Source organism: Anabas testudineus, chromosome 24, assembly GCF_900324465.2.
Source record: "Anabas testudineus chromosome 24, fAnaTes1.2, whole genome shotgun sequence".
NCBI lineage: Eukaryota > Metazoa > Chordata > Actinopteri > Anabantiformes > Anabantidae > Anabas > Anabas testudineus.
This window is the reverse complement of record NC_046632.1, coordinates 1,853,764-1,876,800: the sequence shown is the minus strand read 5'-3', so window position 1 is coordinate 1,876,800 and position 23,037 is coordinate 1,853,764. Positions and strand designations below refer to the sequence as shown.

The 23,037-nt window shown below is 39.2% G+C and overlaps 1 protein-coding gene across 1 annotated transcript; it reads left to right on the top strand.

The window, feature by feature from the left end:
* Nucleotides 1-996: 996 nt before the first annotated feature.
* LOC113149567 (uncharacterized protein C14orf132-like) lies at nucleotides 997-21,596 on the top strand. The gene is made up of 2 exons (XM_026341773.1): nucleotides 997-1,161; nucleotides 20,795-21,596. The coding sequence occupies exons 1-2, from the start codon at nucleotides 1,135-1,137 to the stop codon at nucleotides 21,023-21,025; spliced, it is 258 nt and encodes an 85-aa protein (XP_026197558.1). The 5' UTR covers nucleotides 997-1,134; the 3' UTR covers nucleotides 21,026-21,596.
* The last annotated feature ends 1,441 nt before the right edge of the window (nucleotides 21,597-23,037 follow it).

Below are 23,037 nucleotides of genomic sequence, written 5' to 3'. Positions count from 1 at the left end.
GCGTTTATTGATGGTGTGACTGCTCACAGAAATAACAAGAGGAATTCTGAGGTATATACTGCAGGTCTGAACTCTCTGCTTACATTCAGCCAAATGCTACAAGACGGCCAGGACAGTGCTTTTCAATGGTCAAATCAGCTGCCTGCTCTCATCCCAACAGAGCAGCTTTTCAAACAAGCAGCAACTGGAGGTGGCTGCACTGAGAGCCTGGCTGAGAATCTCCAGGGAGGAAACTTGGAATTTAGTGAAGTCCATAGGTCCACTTCAGGCAGTCATTCATTTTCAAATGATTTTCATCCAAAAATGATGATTATATTTACAATTATGAAGACTTTGTCTAACTACTGCATTACTGAGCTCCTGAACATACAGGTACTCTACTTTAAATGGCTGTAAATCTGTGGTAGAAGTACCACATCAGGCTGAATGTATACTCTTTGATTATAACTTGATTCAACCTGGATGATTCCATTAAGACTCTATGTGTGTTTATACCTATTATCAGAGCTGTCCTGTGAAAGACTTATGATGAAGGAGATGTCTTAGTATGATAAGATCTCCAGGTTAAACCAAGTACACATAGGATCCATGAGTACAATGTCACACAGGTCATTAAAAGTGACAGTGGAGGTGGTGGATTTAGAAAAGTTGATGGTATAATTTTTATAATGAGCACAGTTTCATGGTGTGACATGTTAATACACCAGTCTGTCCAAAACAGTAGAGACAGAAAACACTCTCTCTCTCTCTCTGTCTGTCTTACCTCCACCCCTCACCCCCGTCTAGCTCTCTCCCTCTCTCCATCTTCCTCTCTCTCTCTCTGTCTTACCTCCACCCCTCACCCCCGTCTAGCTCTCTCCCTCTCTCCATCTTCCTCTCTCTCTCTCTCTCTCTCTCTGTCTTACCTCCACCCCTCACCCCCGTCTAGCTCTCTCCCTGCCTGCTCTCTCCGACTCGCTCCGCAGCTGCGCGCACTCGGTCCACATGAGGAGAGGACTCGCTGATGCTGGATCGCCGCGTCGGGGATGACTAACCGGGGATCCGCCGGTCCTTCCCAGCGAGAGTAGGACGACTCTCGACGCCGTGTCGGGAGCAGCAGTTCGCCAGCTGTTTGACCTCAAACCCTCCGCCACCATGGATCTCTCCTTCATGGCAGCGCAGGTAAAGCTCTCGCACTTTGTGTCTGCTTGTCATCAGCGAGTTCCAAACGCACGTACGCATGGATGAGAGGCAACAAACGGGGGTTTATGGCGACGTTGTTAGAACTTTTTATTCTGTCTCATTTCAGTATAGTGAGGTGTAAAACCAAGAAGGAAAATTAGAATAAAATGGATAAAATGGGAGCCGGGTTAGTGTCGCAGCAGGATTCAACGCTGCGCTCAACCAAACCCATTCAAGTCAATTAAACATAACAACTGGAATATAGACTGGGTTTGAAAAACTACATCACCAAGTAATTGTTCTGTGAGAAAACTGTGTCTTTATAGCCTGTTTATCCAGTCATACTTGTTGAAATACTCAACAGAGTCAAAATAGTCTTTATTTTCTGATAAACTGCAAATTTTGCACTAAAGCACAGAATAAAATGAAAGTTGAGAGCCCAGAAGGTGAGACCTGCATTGCTACCAAATCTTAATACCCCGTCTTAAAGAGGGTCCCAGGTTCAACTCTAGTTTTACTGACTTAAGAATTAGGTTCATATTGTCATCACAGCAAACCTGTTCATATAGCAAGTGCATCAATATAATGGAAGAACTCTCCCCAAACAATAGATGCTTTTAAATCTGGATTTAATAAAACTAACATTTAATGCAGTCAAAGCAGGCGAAGCAGTGTATTGATCTGTGCTTTATTGGGACGGTGAAGGCAAAAGTCTGAGGTGGTTCTCAGTAATCCGAGTCCCAGTTATACCAAAGCCTCTGCTCAGGCACCGGGGCTCGAGGTTCTTGAAGTCTTTCACCTCTCAACTCGAGGGCTTCATCGGTTCAAACTGACTGGCTCGCAGTTGCAAGTAATTAACCTCACTGTAGTACCCGACAATCATGTGTGTTGTTTGAGTCACGAGTCAAAGTGCGAATGTTAAACTAGCAACTTTGTGGCACCTAAGAGAGATAGCGGTCTGCCCAGATGATGCATGATTCACTCAACAAACCTTCACAACTCCACAGAGGTTAAATGCGTATCACTCCCAACCAACTGAGGAAGGATTTAGAATGATTGACAAAACACCCTTAAGACACTAAATCTAGTTCAGCTGCCACTGAGTAGCACTTTAGTAGTTTTTTACCTTAAGCAAAGTAAAATTGATTGAAAAGTAGCCTGTAGTTTTAGTTGTGTTTAGAGTTCCAGCCATGTTCTAGCTTTGAGAAAGACTACTGTGTGTAACCAATTCTGTATGATATGTAATTCAGTATGATACATGAATTGGGGAATTTATAGTAGACTTTATAGTAGGTCTATGGTACAATATATTTTGTACTATAAGTTTGGAGCTGGACTGGTGGTAGGCACTCCACACTTACTGCAGCAGTGAAATACTTTAAACCCTTTAAACCTTAAATCAGACATTTGCTTGCTTTAAGCAGTGCATGTGGCGACTTGCTTGGTGCTTGCCATAGATTCATGTGTTAGCTGCCGAGATCGTTCATTAACTCAGCTGATGCTGATATTTTGTAGTATACATACTGGCTACCCTCAACATGTCCTGCAGAACTGTAGCCTGCATACCAAAGAAACCTCTTGACAGCTGTGGGACCCACCAAATTAGTTCATGCACTAGAGTTACTAAAGACCCAACTTATTATCTTGTTAGCCTACCAATAATATTACTGATTATTTACTTTTATAATTATATCATTTTTATATTTTGCATGATGCAGATGCAGATGCAGATTTGCATTATATTTTCTACAATCTACACCTGCTCTCACCACACTCTCTGCCCACAGTCGACCAGCTCTGACAGGTTGGAAGGGGCATTGTTAATATTTTTTCTTCCTTTTGTGTTTTTGAATTCGCTTCTCTCTACCAGCCCCCATCACACCTGACCAGGAACAACTTGGGTGTGTATGAGAGATGTGAAGAACAGAATATGTCCGCGCTCTAATAGCGAGCATTGGTAAGGAACATAGGCAAGATGTAAGGAAGGAATAATAATAAGCTGTCAGCTCTGCTAGACTTCACTGTCCTTCACCAGTGCATATGGACTTAGGGTTGAATGTTCTTTTGTGGGAAGATTTTCCTTTGTTTGTCCTCATTTCATCTCCAGCTAAGATACAAATGAGTTCTAATCCTCTGCAAAATGACTGTTTTTGTCAGTGTGTGCTATGAAACTAATGTCTCGCCTGATTAGTTCTGACAGAAGATGAAGAATGCTCTATTTCCTTAGGTCATAATGGCCATTATTACAATCAAGATTTCTTTTATTGCAGGGTAACATTTATTTCATATGTGGCTTTTGGAGACTTTCCCACATTCTAATTACATTTGCTTTGTTCTTTTCTTTGACATTTACATATATTGGCCAGGTAAAGGAACATTTAAAAATAAAACATATGAAGGTTTTTGTCTTGATTTTATCTTTAGAAGACTCTGAAGTTGGCCAGGATGACTCTGATGCCAGGAATTGAGGACAATAGCATCTTATTAAATTTGAATGTACTTATTGAACATAAAGCCTTCCAAAGTCCAGTTTAATCTGTATTTGGATTCAGCACAATAAAATTAGAAATGACAGTTTCAAGAGAACTGTACTTTTTTATTGAATGAAAGAACAGCAACAAAAGTCACACACTCTAATATTTTTTTAGACCACCTTTAGCTTTTATTACAGCATGCATTCGCCTTGGCATCATTTTGTAAAGCTTCTGCAATGTCACAACATTTATTCCGCAGAGTTGCATTAACATTTTTCAATGATGATGGGAGAGTCGGGCCACAGCACAAAGTCTTCTCCAGCACATCCCAAAGATTCTCAATGGGCTTAAGGTCTGAACTCTGTGGTTGTCAATTCATGTGAGAACATGATGTGTCATGCTCCCTAAATCACTCTTTTACAATTTGAGCCCGATGAATCCTGACATTATCATTTTGGAATATGTCCATGCCATCAGAGAAGAAAAAATGCACTGATGGAATAACCTGGTCATTCAGTATATTCAGGTAGTCAGCTGACCTCATTTTTTAGACAGATAATGCTGCTGAACCTCGACCTGACCAGCTGCAGCAACCCCAGATCATAACACTGCCCCCACAGGGTTGTACAGTAGGCAGTAGGCATGGTGGGTGCATCACTTCACCCACCTCTCTTCTTACCCTTATGCACCCATCACTCTAGAACAAGGTGAATCTGGACTCATCAGACCTCATGACCTTGTTCTATTGGACAGTTGTTAACCCAGCTTTAGTAGTTGCAGCAAACAACTTCTTTGCTTGATGTATGTCAATAATTTGAACCTTCTGAAACAGATGAACATCTTTTCCTCGACCACAGGATGTGTCTTCTGACCCGAATTGTGAAGCTACTCCAGGTGGTGACTTTTTTTTTTGGACAGGCAGTGTATAAAATGTAGCCACTGAAGAGCAGAAGACATGTAATGTGGTTTAATATAATGCAATATATAAAAGCAAGTATCTTGATCCAAATACTTAAAATTCCAAACTCTATGTTTTATGCTGATCAGTATAACTAATTCTAATTAAATGCTTGAGAATTTTTTGACCTACAATAGTGTTTTGGAGCAATATTATAATAAGCAACTCTATTTTGTTTGAATGTCAGTTCAAGTTCAGTTCAGTTTTATTCTTTTGCATAGATGAACAGCTGGTAAAAACAACACATAGAGATACATAGCATTGGCAGGGAAAAGAAGCCTGCTTGTGTGCAGACATGATGCAAACAATGCAGGATATAAATCTTAACTTCAATTACCACTGTAATGTTTTTATGAGGACAGAAACGTATTCACATTTGTCTTCGTTCAAGGATACACAGTGTGTTTTGTTGAGAAACATGCAAACTGAACTTTGGAGCTCCTGAGTCTGCCACAGAAGCCTGCTTAACATAATTCTATGACATTACTAATCAAAATAGTGAGGAAAGACAAAGAAGAAAAATAATGAGATTTATTAGTCCTGGGGCTGATTCTTGGAATATAAACTGATACCAGATGAGCTTTGGCAGTTTTGGCTTGGAGACATCAAGCTTTCCCCAAAAATCCTATGTTGAACCAGGGACTGAACTACCACCCTCACTCCACCATAGCTGCCAGCTGTGGTATAAGATGCAGGAACACAAATAGTGTTGTAGATGAAGAAGGTGTTAAGGAAAAGCTATTCACACCCCCTGGGTGCTCTAGTGTTTAAACTTAGGCTGGATGATGTGTGCTATGTGTGTTTGCCTATGTTGGTTAGTTTCAGGAAGGTTTATTTTAAATTCCAGTGTCCATGTTGGTTTTTAAATTGAAGATAAGCTCAGATTCTGAATACACGGCTTTAAAGTTAACTAGGTAGGAGTCCAAGATAGAAGTTCATGGCCAGATGTCTAAAAATTCTTCTAACATTACTATTAGTCTGAGCTGTACTAATGTACAAATGTTTGCTTGCAAGTATGCAAAACTAAGATGATGAACTTGACTCTTGACCCAGTTAGAATCCTCTGTAAGATGTGGTTATCCTTACAAAGAGGACTACATACAGAGCAGCTAGCGTGGCTGTACTCTTAATCTTGCTCTATTTTAGAAAAATCCCCCCTAAGGAGCCAACTGGCCAGTGTGACAGCAGATATCAGATCAGATGAGCATTGTATGAAACTCCCAGAGGTAATGTACAATCTAAAATTCACATTTTGTGAAAAAGGACAGCACAGTAAAGACGCTTACGGTAAAGGTTTTATTCACTTAAAAAGGAACTGGAAAAGCAAACGAAAGTGGCAGTGCATCATGGGATGGAAACGCCACAGCGTGAATGAGTCATCAGTGAGCCAGTGGGGTTCTCTTTTGAGAGTGTCTCAAAGAGACAACGCAGGACAGCTTGTCTCCCCACTTAATGGACCCACTTTACAAGTGCCTTAAAACATCACGGACATTTTAGGCTTTTATCCAGAAATGGTCAAGTTGACAAAGGAGAAAACAGGTCCGAATTATGCAGTGTTGTTTCATGAAGCAGGCAGAGACAAAGCTTGTTTTACATTTAAGGTGTTTTTAATGTGCTGTACATTCTCAATCTGTTACTTAGTGTGTTTAGAGCAATTGAACAGCAGTTGAAAGTTTTAATCAGGTACACAGGTGGATCAGTCTTGATGATGTCGGATGACTGTGCCGCCAATATTTTACGACATGATATGATCACAGCTTGACATTCACGTTTTTTGCTCAGCACCCACTTTTACACAGTCAACAATTTTGTTGTTAAATTCTGTTTTATATGATTAAAGTTGCCCATGGCACGCTAACATTTACTTAAACTAGATTTACAACCCCTTTTAAGTGTAAATTACAGCTGTTCACACCCAAATCAACACTACATAAAGTGTGTAACAGACTGCATAGAATGTGTAGCTGTGATAAGGTTGGGTGTAAAGCTTATTAATGTAAACATGCAGACTATAAAGACAAAGGCATAACATGAGTAGCTTCTTGTTAAATACGATACATGTGACACAGGGGTTTAGAAGAAGTTTAGAATTGAAAAGATAAAGACTGAAAGGAATGACAGCAACCTGTGATGTTTCAGTGACGCCTCCGTGGGAATTACCTCTAGCTTTATACATTCTAATGAACAACCTCTTTAAGTTATTATCACAAATGTCTCTCAGGGTACTTTCATTAAAAACTGAGCTTCCCTGACCTTGGCTATAAGCCTGAGTCTCTCTATCCTGTCTCGTTATCAGAGAGGACGAATGTTTGTTCATGGACACACATCAGTAGAAATGGTGAAGGAGCTAAGCTTGTGCTTAGCTACTATGTGGTTGACTACGATATAGTTTGATATGATTGTTGATACTGCTGCAGTTGCCACTGGCTGCTCTAATTGTTGTCTGCAAACAAAATGACCACTTGCTTACGTATAAAACAAATCAGTTTATTTCCTGCATAGAGAGTCCTTTGTACAATCTATTATACACAGTTTCAATCTTTAGAACAGCAACAATGATACATCAGCACGGTGAGGTTTCAAATGTACCGGCGCAATACAGTCAAAAATCTCTTTTCAAAATCTGGCTGTCTAAATATTATCAAAAGTTAAACTGAACAACAAGATGTCTCACATTCAATTGAAAAGTTTCTACATCACATTTAATGCATCCTCGACGTCCATAAAATTTGAAGTTGTAATTTTGCACAATTCTGCAACAGGTACCCTGGAAGCATTCTTATCTCACACAGTTTTAATGAATTCAGCTGTCTACATAGGTTTTTTTGACAGCTCACATTTCACTCTCACTATACAATAATACAGTATTGTAATACAATATTTGACATATTCTGAAACACATTTATATGCTTAAAGTTTTCAGGCATAGTCAAATTGCTTGCATTCTGACTGTTGCGTACTATGCGCTGCAGAAGCGAATGTATCTTGCCCTTTAGAAAAAGTTAATAAGCATTGATATGTTGCTTTCAGAAATCCCCTTGCAGAATCTTTTTCTGAGGTTTTTTTTAGATTCTTGACAGTAAAGCCCAGTTATGCAGCAATATACCACCGATTGGGTGGGGGAATGCTTCTGAGGAGAGATTTTCTAAAAGTGTATGTCACATTATTCCCACACTACACATGCAGGCCCATTGCCCTTCTGAGCATTGAGTGGAAGTGTTAAGTAAAACCAATTTTGCCTTTAGGCATGTTCAGACAATGCATTCTGGTGGGTTCCTTATGAAGCATACTGAAGCTTGGAAGACTCACTACTGCAAGCTGCACTTTTCAATGCAGACTCCCAGTTTGAATGCATTCCAACAAATAAACAACATATTTTGGTGGAGAAGGGTATCACCACTTAACACTAGAATACATGGGGTTAATGTCATCTGATGGAAACATTTACTATCAGACATCATGACACTTTGTTATAGACTAAAGCTTTGCTGGTAGTTATAAAATGTGATATACAAATAAATACAGTAGCATGGGGAGCTATTTAGTATGTAATGCATTAAAACAGTATATCACATTGAAATAGATCATGCTTAATAATGTGTGGAATAAACATTGCATATTCAACTGCTGCCTAAAAGAAACTGAAGAAATTCAGTTGTCATAAATAGAGTTCATTAATGCACTGCTCAGAATATTGTTAAATGAACATTTAAAGAAACACTTACAGAATGAGGGAGTTCCCCAAATTGCTCTGATTTTAATTTCATATTAACATAAAAACACTAGACATTATTTTTTATATTTAAGATATTAAAATGAGACAAAAAAAATGACAGTATGTATGTCCAGTCATCAACATACTCATAGAAGGTAATGTACAAACTAACAGTATCAAATGGTGGCATGCTACATAAACACTAACATGGAAATCATTAGATATTAGATTACATAATAAGGAAAACATCAGTATTACAGTGAAGAAAATAGATGATTGTTTGAATTAGATCTAGTCTATTTGATATAGTGTACGGACAGTGTGTGTGTGTGTGTGTGTGTGTGTGTGTGTGTGTCTGACTCATGACTGAGTGTTGATTTTGCAGTAATCGCTCTTACTGTGCCTTCCAGAGAAGAATGACCTTTGGGGTCATTTGTTGCCAGCACAGTCTTGTCTCCTACGTCTGTTTAATCTCTGTCAGTGATTTCAGATGTTTTTGGGCATAAATTCTGTCCTACTCCTCTGCCATGGTGCCATTTGTTCACACCTTATTATCTTCAATAAGTTTCAAGGTCACATATTGTGACCTTGCTGGGATCTCGCTTCTCAAAGGTTGCGATGAATTGCATTTACATGTACAGAGAGATGAAGCAGTTCTAGTAGAGGATGTTTGGATTAGTCCTGGGAATACAGAGTGCAGCACACAGCCTGTTTGGTACAGTACACAATGCACAATTCAGTACACAACAGATAAACTTTGTTCATTTGTATTTGCTGTACACTGATTTCATGATTTAAAACCTTATTAATCCCAGAGGGAAATAATTTAGCCTTGTAACAGCTGCTCTCAGTTCAAAAGGAAAGAAAAGAACCACAACTGTACCAACCAAAGGCAATTTACTGTATATTAAGGGAGCAAAAGTGTTCTGTCTTCAGCCTTCTCTTCAGCAAGTGATTGACTTTACCAGTGTAAAACCTTCCTTATTTAGGCGAAGTCTTGTGTTCAGCTGACTGTGTGTTTTAGATCAATATATTGCTGTACAGTGAATGTCTGTGAAGATTCTCAGTTAACCAAGTCATAGCCCTGAAAAACTAAGCCCAAAAAATATAACTGTATACAGTATTATATAGAAAACCACAACCCCTCTTCAGCAAGCACTAGGTGACAGTGGAGAGGAAAAAACTCCCTTTAGAGGAAGAAACCTCCAGCAGAACCAGGCCCAGGGTGGGAGACCATCTGCCTCGACTGGTTGGGGTGTATTGTAATGTATTGATTACAATTTGAAGGCATGAAAACCTGCTCTGTGACTATGCCTATTTAAAATCAATCTTTAATATAATCTGCAAATATTTGCAGACTCCAAACAGAAAAAAAAGATTTCATTTCAGCAATGTTAGATAAGACTTAATTTCCTGAAAGATTAAACCAATTGAGTAATAACCTGACTTTCCAAGAGTCTGTTAACCCCAACACAGTGAACAACCCATCTGTTATTTCTCAACATATGTATTCATATTTTATACTTAACAAATTAGAATAAAGATCATGTTACACATTAGTCATGATCTTATTAGAACTGAAAGGGGAAAGATGGAGGAAAAAGGAAAGCTATAGAAGCTATAAGAAGAAATGTTTCCATTTTGTGAGAACCCAGTGATGTAGGATAGATCAAAAAGAAGAAGACCAAGAAGTAAACCCTTTGTGTGCTGGTGGAGAGACTTGAGAGTTAGAGACGTGTGCCTACCAAGATACCTTGAAGGTTCATCCAGATAAGTAAGACCTGAGCCAGGCCAGAGCTGTGCCAGTGATGCCAGAGCGTGCAGACAGAATTATCTTGTGGTGTTGAAGGCTGCATATAGATCAAGTAGGATTAAGACAAAGACTGAGTCACAGCTTTTGCAGCCCACAGGTATTCCACAACTGTCAGGTGTGCTGTTTCTGTAAAGCGACACCTCCTCACACAAGACTGGTTGACATTGAGGAGGTTGTTCTGAGAAAGGAAGCTGATTGAAGACTGCTTATTCAAGGGTCTTGGCCAGAAATGGAAGAAGAGAGACTGGTTTGTAATTCTCCACATAGGAGGGGTAAAAAAGAGGTGGACCACCTCCCTCAAGATGAGTGCCATCTTCGGGTGGGAAGCAGCATGTCAAGCACATCACAGAAGTTACCCCGCTGGTGTGGTGGTCAATAGATCACAGTCACGTAGACTGTAACTGGTGCAGTAATCCTAATGGCATGATATTTCAATGGTAAGACACTGAAAAAGACACAAACCAAAATTGTGTACTTCTAGAGCTGTTTCACCTTCAGATCCATATTCTCTGTGAAAGTGTCTTTAAGCCTAATTCTGGTGAGTTCCTTGAAGTGGACTGTCATGTAAGGTTTGTCAATCCCAAGGCCAACTCTCCCTGTCCTGTAGATATTTATATTTTCCCTATTTGACTTATTTAAGCTGTGTTTACACAGTCAATTTCATTGGAAATTTCACCTCCTCTGGATTTGCATCAGTTTGCTGAGATCTTCATCTTTAGTGTTTCTTTCTTAGACCTTTGCTCTCTAGGGTCTCTCCCAGGGTAAGGAATTTGAAATCCCAGCTAATGCACCTATACGTGTCCTGAATAGGTGCTCTCTATTTTTAGTTTCAGACAGTCTGTGTAACAACAACAGTGCGAAAAGTACGTGAACCCTTTGAATAATGACCTCATACAAGAAGAATACATGCCTCGCCAGCTTTCAGATGATCTACAATCAATAGTTGTTAATTTACATAAAGCTGGAAAGAGTTACAAAGTAATATTAAAGACACCAGTCCACATTTAGGCTAACAATCTACAAGACACTTTGGGACTGTGGCTAGTCTACCAAGAAGTGGGCGGCCAGTCAAAATGACCCCAAGAGCACAACAAGCAAGAGGTAAAGAAACAACCCAGAGTGACAGCCAAAGATTTGAAGGCATCATTGGAACTGGCTAACATCTGTATTCAATAGTCTACTGTACGTAAAATGTTGAACAAGCAGGGTGCCTATGACCGGACACCATGAAGAGGCGTAAAAAGGGCACTGCATTAAAACATGAAACATGATGAAAATATCCTAATTTGGACCTGCTTTGATGTATCAGGGCCTCGCCAGTTTGCAGTGATTGGGGGGAAGATGAATTCCCAAATGTATCAAAAAATTCTTCAGAATAATGATAGAATGTCTGTACGTCAGCTGAAACTCTGTGGAAGTTTGGTGATGCTACAGGACAATGACCCAAAACAGACAACAGAATAGCTTCAGAAAAACACAATCCACCTTTTGGAGTGACCAAGTCAGAGCCCAGACCTCAACCCAATAGAGATGCGTTTGAGCAACTTTAAGTGATCAACACGCATTAAACAGTTCTGCAGGAAGTTCTGCATCCCTCTGGACTAAAATTCTTCCTGAACAATGTGCAGGTGTGATCCACAGCTACAGGAAGAGCCTGGTTGAAGTTATTGCTGCCACTGGGTGGTCAATCATTTATTTACCAAGGGTTCACAAACATTTTCACTAGCACTAGAGGTTTTTATAGCTGTTCTCAAAAATATATGAAAGATCACATTTTTTCATTCTTGTGTTATTATTTTAGACACATTATATTTGTTAATTACTCTCGACTTAGATGAAGATAAGATCACATTTTATGATAAATGAATTCAGAAAGACATTCCAAGAGGTTCATATACTTTTTCTTGTTGTTGTTGTATTATTTTGTATTAAAATATCATCATTAGCTGAACGCTATCAGTTAATCTAGGTGCTGTACATAAAGAATGAGGTTTTTATGGTTGTTCTCAAGAAAGACAAGAAAGATCTGAATTGTTTGTGTTATTATTTTAGGCACATTATATTTGTTAATACTCTTGACTTCAGATAACGTTGTAAAAGGTTGACTGTAGATAATTACCAGTTGCTTCCCAGACAGGAACTGCTTCAAAAGTAAGTAATACACAGATGTATATGTATTGTACACAGACAATACTATGAGACAGTCAGAAGTATTAGGTGTTCTCTAAACAGAACAAATGTATCCAGTTTTAGATATGCTAGTATTTTTGTGTTGTTTAAGACTAGATGCAGTAATTCAACTGAACATTTTCTGTGAGAAATGCAGACCAGTTTATGGGCTACAGTGGCCCAAATAGGCCAAAATTAGCTGGGTTATTGTTTAGTGAATAGGCAACATAAAAAGCCTTGGAGCCTGTACCCTGCCTACCAGACTACAAAAGCATCTCTGCTTTAGTCTCAAACAAGCTCTTATTTTTCCGACATCTAAGTGGCCCTCATACAAAGCATCTTACAGTGAGTGGTAAGCAAGGGTCAAGCTCTTCGCCAGAGGGTGTGGACGTGGTAGACTGATGAATGCGTAGATGCATTCTTACATGTATAAAAACTATGATACTCTCAAACAGAGCAGTATCTGTGGGTCTCAATACCATGTAATACAGAACATACATATGTAGTGCTTTCTTAGAAAAAGGAATATTACTTAAAAATATAAAAAATGATATAGGTAGAGTTCTTGTTCTTACGCAAATCAATACATGTGTAACATACCACAACCGTATAATAATGAGGCTGCTGTGCATCAAAAAGACCAGGAACAGACTAAAATGAGTCAAACTGAACTGTGGAGTGAAGAAAAACGAGCAACACCGCTAACCAGGTACTGTTAAGCACAGCTGGCCGGACCCCACAGCCACATCACAGTGTTGTAAAGTTTGCTATTACATGTCAGGATATCATAAAACGAGCACTTTTCTTTTAATACTGGCAGGAATATTAATACCACCAAAACAGCAGCTAATGCAAAAAAAAAAACAGTGCTCTACCGCGGACAGGAGTGGGAGGAAGAAGAGCAGCAGACTGAAAGACAGAGGAGAGTAGTAATTATATTACAGGCAAATATACTGTCATGTTTTGCAGTATAATAATAATAAAATCCTGTGCAATGCAGATGCTCAGCAGGTGTCTGAACCCAAGTTCAGGTTTATTTGGAGCTGGATTTGTGGTGGGACAGTGTGAGAAACTGCTGCCAACAGATAAAATACCTACTGCAGGAGTCGCATTGCGTCATATGTTATATGGCGCAAGAGTGTGATGTGCAGCAATAGGTCTCCAGCTATAAGGCTGCTCCATATTTTGTTTTAAAGCAGCAACTAACAAAATCTCAGGCTGAAACTGATGTGAAGTGCAGTGCCACTAGATGCTGACTCTGTAGAAGTAACCGTTTCCTACACATTATCATAGCGTGAACAGCTTAATTTATGCATAATTTTAATGATTCCCACAAATCTATCAAAAATACAAGTGATGTCAGCGTTAACAACTCCTTAATTTGGGGATAATAGCAAGTCAGGTCCCTGCTTTGTTATTAAACTGTAGTTTCCAGGTTGCTACCAGAAGTCTATTAGTATAATATAGTGTACTGTATAGTAATAGCATAATATAGTGTCTTACTGTCCATGGTCCCCATGTAATAACCATATTAGAGGGGTGTTTTACATCAACAGCCAGGATTTCAGGTCTGCTTTTATTTTCTCTCAGTAGCACTCACAGCTCTGGGACATTTGCATTTAAAATGCCACAATTTATATATCTGAAGGAGCGTGAACCTTTTTCCCACTGAGTTAATTGTGTTGATCTGCTCAGCATACAAAGTATCTGATCAAGAAGACTCCTCCATTCACTTGTTTTTTCTGAGCATTGGGGAGTGAAGCTTGCTCCGTTATTGGGGTACGGGCTCAAGTCAACTCCGTGCAATGTCAGGACCTGATCCTGTGGAGACAGTCTGGAGTGCTTGCGTGAAAACGACTTTACAAAGCAGCGCTGCTACTAGTATCAGGTGGAAGGTCAGCAGCTTATAGTTTTACCATCTTCTGCTTTTTGACTTACAGACAGACCTGAGCACCTTCTGAATATCACATTGAGACAATTCATCATTCTTTTGAATGGCTCTGGTCCCATTGTGAATTGGGATCCTCCATCTTAAAGGTTAATGTAAAGGTTAATAAGATGTTTAAATTCTAAGCCTCCTGTTCAGCATTTAACAACACAATACAACAAAGAGGTCGCTTGAGGTTTATAGTCTCACTGGTGGCTGTCTTGGCTGGTAGCTTTTTCAATGTCACATCAGTCAGCCAGCTCGGGGAGTTGAAGGATATCACTTAACGACATTCTTTGTTCCAGGTGTATTACACTATATGTGGCTGCATGGCTCTATGATGCCAGGCCTCATTCATTTCCAATCTATTATCTGTGAACTCTAATGGAAGGACAAATGAAAGGTGAATAATATGTCTAAGACGCTGTCTGTGCCGTCTTCCGAAAATATTTCACTGATGGTGAATATGTCACAATAATGAGACGTCAGCAGGATTAAATGTTTCATATTTCACAGCTCTGTTTCATGGTCATAACATAGAAACTACCATTAGTGTTTCTAGGTAATTAGGACACTCCATGTAAAAGAAACAGAGGTATTCAAAGTTACACTGAATAATGGGCAACTTGTGACTTGGAGGACCGCAGGTGGGATTAATCTGCACCATTTTCAACCCTCCAACCGCGTCTTGCATCCTCACAGCGCCTACATCCCTCTCTAATGTCACACACAATCACAGAGATAACCCTGATTCAGCCAGAGCAAACAATGACATATCTGTACTTCTCACAGCAATTATAAAGAACCCGTAATCAGTACGAGACATTACCAAATGATCAGATATTGCAGAATATCAATACGACTGAACATCTTCTTTTACTTTCTCACTTCTCTAACTTCATACTAAGTGGCCAACACTCATATCAGAACCTGTGGAAAAGACCATCACTATTGATTGCCAGGGTAGAAATCCAATAATTGCACCACCATTTTCTAAATTGGCTCTTGGAAGCAGAAGCTGCTCAAACATCCAGTACGGTGTGTAATTGAGTATAAATAAGGAAAATAGGGGCAGCACTGAAAGAGTTTTTGTCCTTTTTGTGGTGAGAATACAGATCAGATGACGACACTTACCATTCTGAAGAACTGTCACATGGAGTTTCTGTTCACACAAATCAAACCGTTGTTTTCATTAGCTCGCGCTAAGAGAATTCAAAGAGAAAACAACAAACACTAATTTATCACATCATCCCTCAATTCATATGTAGAAAACAACAACAAACAAGGAAGAGCACAGTGAATTGGTGGATCAACGTTCCCCGGTGTTTTCCTCAGGATCTTCAGTAATAGTCTTGTGTTCTGCAGTGCTTATTTTATTTTCTTTCATTTTGCAATAATAGAGCGATAACAGGAAATGAGTTAGAGAGATGTGGAATGAGACACAAACACCTCCTGCCCAGAATTTAACTGGGGACACTGAGGTTCATGGCTGGCGTCTAAGCTCTAACTCCCTGCTTTGATATTTAGTCGGTCTATCTCCTCTTGCACTCTCTGGCTCTGAGCACGGCGCATCATTTCCTCATGTTTTGACCCTGCAGGCGATAGACGGAGGCGCATTTAAACCACAGAGAGCACTTAACCTCCCCATGACTGCCATCCAACAGGAGGCTTATTTGTTGCCCGTAGCGACATCAAGATATTCAGGCACTGCGACAGCTGCTTTCTGAAGAGTCCGTGTGTATGAGACCACCAGGAGACAGACGGTGATAGGTTTGCTCTGAGGAATAGCTGCTTTTACAATGGCGCAGTGTGGCCATGTCAGTGGAGGTGATACAGTCATTTTTCTAAAGGCTTGCACGTAACTATATGTCCCTTTTGTAATTGATTATGTTCCATTGTTACCTTGTGGCTCACAGTGAATTATTTCATCAGCTACTGGATGGATTGCTCTGAAATCTACTATAAGATAAATCCAGATGACTTTGTTGATCAGAGATCGTTACAGTGACTGCTGATCCTTGGTCTATTTCACAGTTCAATAATACATCTGTACACTCTACAGAAATCTACATACAGTGTTAACTGGTTATTACTAACTGGAAGAACCTGTTTTAATAATAAGCAATACACTCAATATCATAAAAATATAGTGCCTATACCAACCAATTATAAATATGAATCATTTTAAATATTACATAATCTGTTAAAAACAAACAAAACCATGGTCAAATGTGTGTTTCCAGTCAGTGTACTCATGATCCTCTTCTTTTTGAGGGTCTCATGTACCCATGTGGGTGCTTGTTGTTTCTGTGCGTGCGTGAGTTAGGGATAGTCCAAAGACATGCAGTTAGCTTAACTAGTGACTTTGAATTGCCTGAAGGTGTGAGTGTGAATACTAACCATAGCCTGTTTACGTCTCTGTACGTCAGCCCTGAGGTAGACTGGCAATCTATCCAGGATAAGACGTTTATATACTGAATGGTTGACAAACACAATAACATGGAAACTGAACATGTATTTGTTATTTTTTTGTGTTTTTGCAGATTGTAGAAGGTTTACTCTGCTATTAAAAACAAAAACAGAGTGATAATGAATTTTCAATGACTTAGCTTAGTTTGAAATGAAATTTTGCAGCATATGCAGAGGAAGTCTATATGAAATAAATTACTGCATTTTTATAATTTGCATACATTTAGTAAAATATTCAAAACAAGGACGGATCTTACACAGCATGGATATTTGCATTGTTTTGGATGTAGACATCATTTAATTATCGTTCACAGCAACACAGAGTGACACACTGAACTGTTAACATCTCTTTTTACTGTGTATCCCTGTGCTTATTTGAGTGTGTGTGTGTGTGTGTGTGTGTGTGTGTGTGTGTGTGTGTGTGTGTGTGTGTGTGTGTGTGTGTGTGTGTGTCATGAATTCTAATGGCTTTCAATGAAACCCATTTAATGCCGCTGATGAAGAGAATCGGTGACAGAATGAAAATGCTAATGGTTGAGTCCTTGAGGTGACAGCAAGACGCCGCACGTTCCCAAACGAGTCAGGAGCCCTGTCCACAAACAGTGTCAACTATGGATTACATGTCACATGGGTTTGTCATATACTGCTGCAGACTGCGTGGTCAACAGGATATAGAGTTCTACTGGGAGCTGTTTGCAACAACTGTTATTATTTGATCTGTGTTCACATTGATTATGTCCCTTTTGGCAGTTCCAGGGCTGAATGTAGCCGATCTGGTCTGGTCTGAGGGAGCAGTAGAAAACGTCAGTGGGTGATGCTGTACGTGTTTGCATGAGAAACAGCTGATGATAGACAATAGACTTTGATATATTCATGGGTTTTTCAACACAGATGTAATTTCTTATGTTGTCAGTGCAATGCTGCTGCTGATTGTCCAGAAAGCACAGATCCTGAAAGAATTAGACTAAGGGAGACGGCAATTTACCTTAAAGGGTCCAGGCAGGAAGACACCGTCTGCCCACTCATCTTGTCACCACTCTAAGGTTCCTTCTGTGTATAATTATCCAATAATTGCACGTGGTCCTGTGCAGGAACCTCTATCATATGGTCGTCAAAAGAATAAATACATTTTAAATAAACCTTATGTACTGTATGTTGTCTCTTTATGCTGTTGTTGCCTTGTTTGTCACATAGCAGCTTTACCCCCCACCACCATCAGTGTCAAGGGTCCATTTCTAAATAACTGGTATACCCTGGACCTGACCTTTGCCTTGCCCCTTTGTAAGTTGTGCCTGTCCTATTGGCAGTGATTTTCTATTGGGACTTTTCCTGTGTTGCTCTTGTTTTGTGATTTTCTGATTTCAGTTGTTAAAGTACTTTGCGTCCCTGTGCCTTTTGCCATGTTACTGATGGTTTTCTGTTGATAATTTGTTCTTGTCTTGTTACTCTCAGGTCTTGAATTGTTACTTTGTGCCGAGCCATGTCTCCTGTGTTCTTTTGTTTCCTTGTGCCTAGTTCTCTGCTACTTTGTATGCCCAATTTGTTTCTCCAGCGTTAATCCATTAAACCTTGTTTTGTTTGAACTTGTGTCTGGCATAATCAGTCATTTGATTTGTCTTTTTTTTTTTAGCTTGTGGCATCATATCAGTTTCAGGAGTCTCATTTGCAGTTAAACTTTGATTTGATGTCAATAATTTAAGCTTTTCCACTTAATACTTTATTACTTACTTGAGATCTTCTATTTGAAGGAGCTCCTCAAAAATAGGCTCTGTCAGATTATATTGGCAACAACTGTTATGAGTATGTGAGATACATATTTATTGCCAGTTAAATGTATTGGATTGATATTGGCATATATCCAGTCCATCCTCAGACAGAGATTGATGCCAAAATAAAAATAAACCTTCAGAACGTATTACTCTGCATCTTAATGTAGTTCCCATTGTAAGCTGGTTACAGAAACGCCATGGAAACTCACTGGTTAAGAGCACTGTGTTGGTACAGTGGGGATTTTGAAGTGTCTGAACGAAAACTCAGAGCGTCCTGCAAAAACAAATGTACAACACTAGTACATCATTGGTAACGTGAGTCATGGAATTGTTATCTTTACCTGGTTTTTGCAGGCTAGGACACAGTGTGTCTAAAGTGGTGTGTTGAACAGTCTTCTGGCATCTGATAACCCTGCACAGTCCTGGAATGACTAATGACAACAACAATATACTTTATTGATCCTGTTACCAGACAGTACATATCAGCGCTACTACAGGGTTTTGGTGACTTGTCCAAGGACACCTCGACAAGTAGCCAGGAGGAACCGGGAAAAGAAACACTAACCACGGAGTTCATAGACAACTGCTCTACCAACTGAGCTACTGCCGCCCCTAATTGAGCAAGCATTACTAAAACTGTTCTTAATGCATCCTCATTACCTGAAAAACAGACCTACACCAATTATACCTGCCAATACAAAGCCTGGTAATGTGTGTAACAGCAGCATGGTGAAATGGAACTCTTTTCTTTTTATCCACATAAAGTCTATTTAAAGGTTTTGGGGAGTGCATGTGTAAAAAACAAAGTTGTACAAAGCTTTTTATGATTCCAGAAAAAAAACATCTGAGTATTTGCCTCAAGTGATGTCACTGGCGTCAACATGGGTTGGGTTGACACGTATCTTGTGGTGCTGTACATCCTGCTGAGCAGGAAGAAGTACTCAGATTGTTTTCCTAAGTAAAGGTATTAATGTCATTTTGTAGAAGTACTTTTTGTGAAGTAATACTCTGTTACTCTGTTAGAAATCCTGCATTTATTATGTTCCTTAAGTAGAAGTAGTATTGGCTTGAAAAATACTGAAAATACCAAAAGTAAAAGTAAAGTACTCTAGGATGGAAATTGTTTAATGTTTTGTGTTAATAGACCTGTGTGTTAACACGTTATGCTGTTTTGATGAGTTTAAAAATGATGACTTGAATAACCTTGGAAACTGCTGGTTAACTTAGAAATTTTACACCAGAGAGCAACAGTTATTCATTTAAATCTTAAAAATAAATGGTGAATGAAGTATTTCAATAAACAGTGGTACAAAGGTCCAACATTTTCCCCCAGAATGTGGTAAAGTCTTCTAACTTCTACTTAGTACAAAAAGTCAACCTGTTCTACAGGTCTATGGTATACAGTATGTGCTTTGTTTGTCATTCTAACCAGAACAATCAACAACAGTAGTTTTGGTGATGACCATTTTATTTTTGTCATTAGGCCAAAATTTCTACCTGGATGTGAAAAAATACCTTATATTTAATAAATATAATACATTTCAAATCTTTTCCATACTGGACGTTCCATGGGTTATTTTCTGTAAGGCAGGGGTCATTCTGTGACACGCTTCAGATTCATGTCATGTTCTCACTGCTTTTTTTTTTTTCCTTACCTAATTCTGTTGGTTCCTCTCCAGTGACTCATTGTAGATTAGATTCAGATCAGGCACAGGAACTTTAATGTCTGCGCCTTCTGATTTAAAGCCAGACGTTCTGAATCAAAAACAGCTTCATGCTGCATGAATATGTACAACTGATGCAACTTTTTCTTTGTTACGTGCTATAGAAAGTATTCGTTAAGACCTGTTGTGGTTTGAATAAAAAATGGAAGAAGGTCTAACCTCTTTGGCATTAATAAAGGTCAGGATGTTTTTTTTATTCTAGCATGTCACATTCCTCCTCTGAAGGTCTGATTTCACTTGCTGGATATTTCATCAGGCTGGATGTTGCTACGGAAGCTTGTGTTCACTTTCTGTATTCTTTCATTGTTCCTCCTCTACAGTACAGTAGTTTTGTTAATTTGTTTGGTCAAAGTCCAAAGAGTTTGTGAATTTTACTAAGTGAACTTCAGGGAGTTATAATTGAGATGGTAGTGTGAGTCTGAATCAGAGCAGTTGCTTGTAAATTGGTTTTCTTTACTGAACTGGCTGAACTCAACATGATCAAAAAGTAAAACCTAACTTATACAACCACACATCAAGGAGCAAAATGCTAATGGAGCAGCAGGGCGGGCCAAATCGTGTGTTGACAATATCCGCAGTGCTAATGATGAGGGGCTTTGTCCTGTGTTTACACAGATCCCGGTGATGACAGGCGCCTTCATGGACTCGTCTCCCAACGATGACTACAGCACCGATCACTCCCTGTTCACCTCGTCTGCCAGCGTCCATGCTGCCTCAATGGCAGCTCATAGCCCACCTGAGGAGCCCCAGTCAATGTCCCGGGACGCCATTTGGCTTTGGATCGCCATCACTGCCACCATTGGGAACATAGTGGTAGTGGGCGTAGTGTACGCATTCACGTTCTGAGTGGGACTTTTCTGACACAGGTGGTCTAAAAGAACACGGGAGCTACGCATACACTCACTGTCGAGTGGATGACTCATCAAATGGAATTTGGTCTGTCACTAAAGGACATGTCGGCAATTACCCAGCATTATGGCAACGGTGGCAAAGCACTTGAGTCTTAATGAACTTTAACCAACGAAGCATGGACGAGTCGAAACTGCAGAAAAATGTTCCCTCTGAGGAACTAGAGGTGGTAATAGCAGACATTATGTACAAATGTCTTCTTTCCTCAGCGTCTTTATGTGCTTCACAATATGTTCATCTTCTTTCTTTAATGGCTTATATATACTAAATGTTTGCTTACAGCATATTGCTCCTTGCAGGGAAAGGAGTGTCTGTGTGTGTATGCACATAAATATAAATATATATATATATATTTTACACTGCCCCTCCAAAAAAAAAAGTCACACACTCTAATATTTCCTTGGACCGTCTTTAGCTTTGATTACGGCACCCATTTGCTGTGGCATCAATTCAATAAGCTTCTGCTAAGTTTTCTCCAGCACATCCCAAAGATTCTCAGTAGGGTTGATGTCTGGACTCTGTGGTGTCCAATCCATGTGTGAAAATTATGTGTCATGCTCCCTGAACCACTCTTAAACAATTTGAGCCCGATGAATCCTGGCATTGTCATCTTGGAATATGTTTGTACCATCAGGAAAGAAAAAAATCTATTGATAGAACAACCTGGTCATTCAGTATATTCAGGTAGGCAGCTGACCTCATTCTTCGGGTACATAACATTGCTGAACCTGGACCTGACCAACTGCAGCAACCAATAATAATGTCAATAATTTATATGGATTATTACACATGGAGCATCACATGGAGTATTCCCATTTCTAGTGACTTTTACTTTAAGGAAGTGTTGTACTTGTACTCCTCTATACTATACTATTAGCAGGTTTAGATGCTTATTTATCATTTTATATCATTGAAGTGGCTTCACCTTGTTGTTCTACAAGTCTGTAGTCAACACAGATCTGTATCCATCTTTTTTTATCAATTACTAAGAATTTCCACTGTATTCCACGACATTCATGCTGTCAACATCATCAAATTCAGCACTGCCAACATACAATGTTTTCTTAATGGAGTACCTTTACTTTGTACCACAGTGGTTTTGTAATATAGTGGAGACAAATGAGAATATGCTGTTTGTTCCCAGAAATACAACATGTGCATTTAAAAAAATACAACACGGAGCTTTTTTTTTTATTAGATTAAATGTATTTTTTAATTACTTGACAGCCTTAGAAAATAAACATTAAGATACAGCCATTAACACAATAGAAAACATAGCTTACTACTGTAAGGTAGTAAGGTCTCAGTTATACATGTGACTTGGGCAAAGAAACCCTTGAACTAAAGACACAGATTTCAAACATAGCAAGATTGTATCTCAGCTCATGTATTTTAGACCTGAGCTGAAATCTGTTCAAATCTTCTGCATATTTCAAATTCTTGTAGAGATTTTAAAATATGAGTGAACCCATAAATATTGTGAGACTGCTTCATGCCAGGATTGTAGCTAAAGAAGTAAGATTTCTTTATTTCTCTATCTACAGGCATCATGAGTCACCCTGTCACCTTTTATTGTTAAACTTGATACCAAAGGAAAGATCAGGGCAGTGTTTTTTAAGTTACATTTCAAAGCTCAAACATACTTTATGTCCAAAGGAACATTATACAGTAGGATTTAGTTTATGTGTTTACACTGTGGTGGGTCCTGGCTTTCACATTGTCACATCTCTCCCTCAAAATTGCATTTGATTATAAATATAATCACTATAATATAGCAATCTGGATTGCATCCTCAGCCTGCTCTCTTTATCTGTAATCTTTGTCCTAGCTCTGCTTAGGGGCAGCAGCCAAATTGTTTTCCAAGCTGAATAGGCTGTAATGAGCTGTTGGGTGAAAGTTGCCTGTTGCCATAGTGATGCATCCCACCTACTGTCCAAAATCCACTCCCA

Bases quoted from the DNA above. Each gene is read 5' to 3' on its own strand.
- LOC113149567 (XM_026341773.1), top strand. From the start codon at position 1,135: ATGGATCTCTCCTTCATGGCAGCGCAG. The intron at 1,162-20,794 runs GTAAAGCTCTCG...GTGTTTACACAG, and splicing joins TCTCCTTCATGGCAGCGCAG to ATCCCGGTGATGACAGGCGC.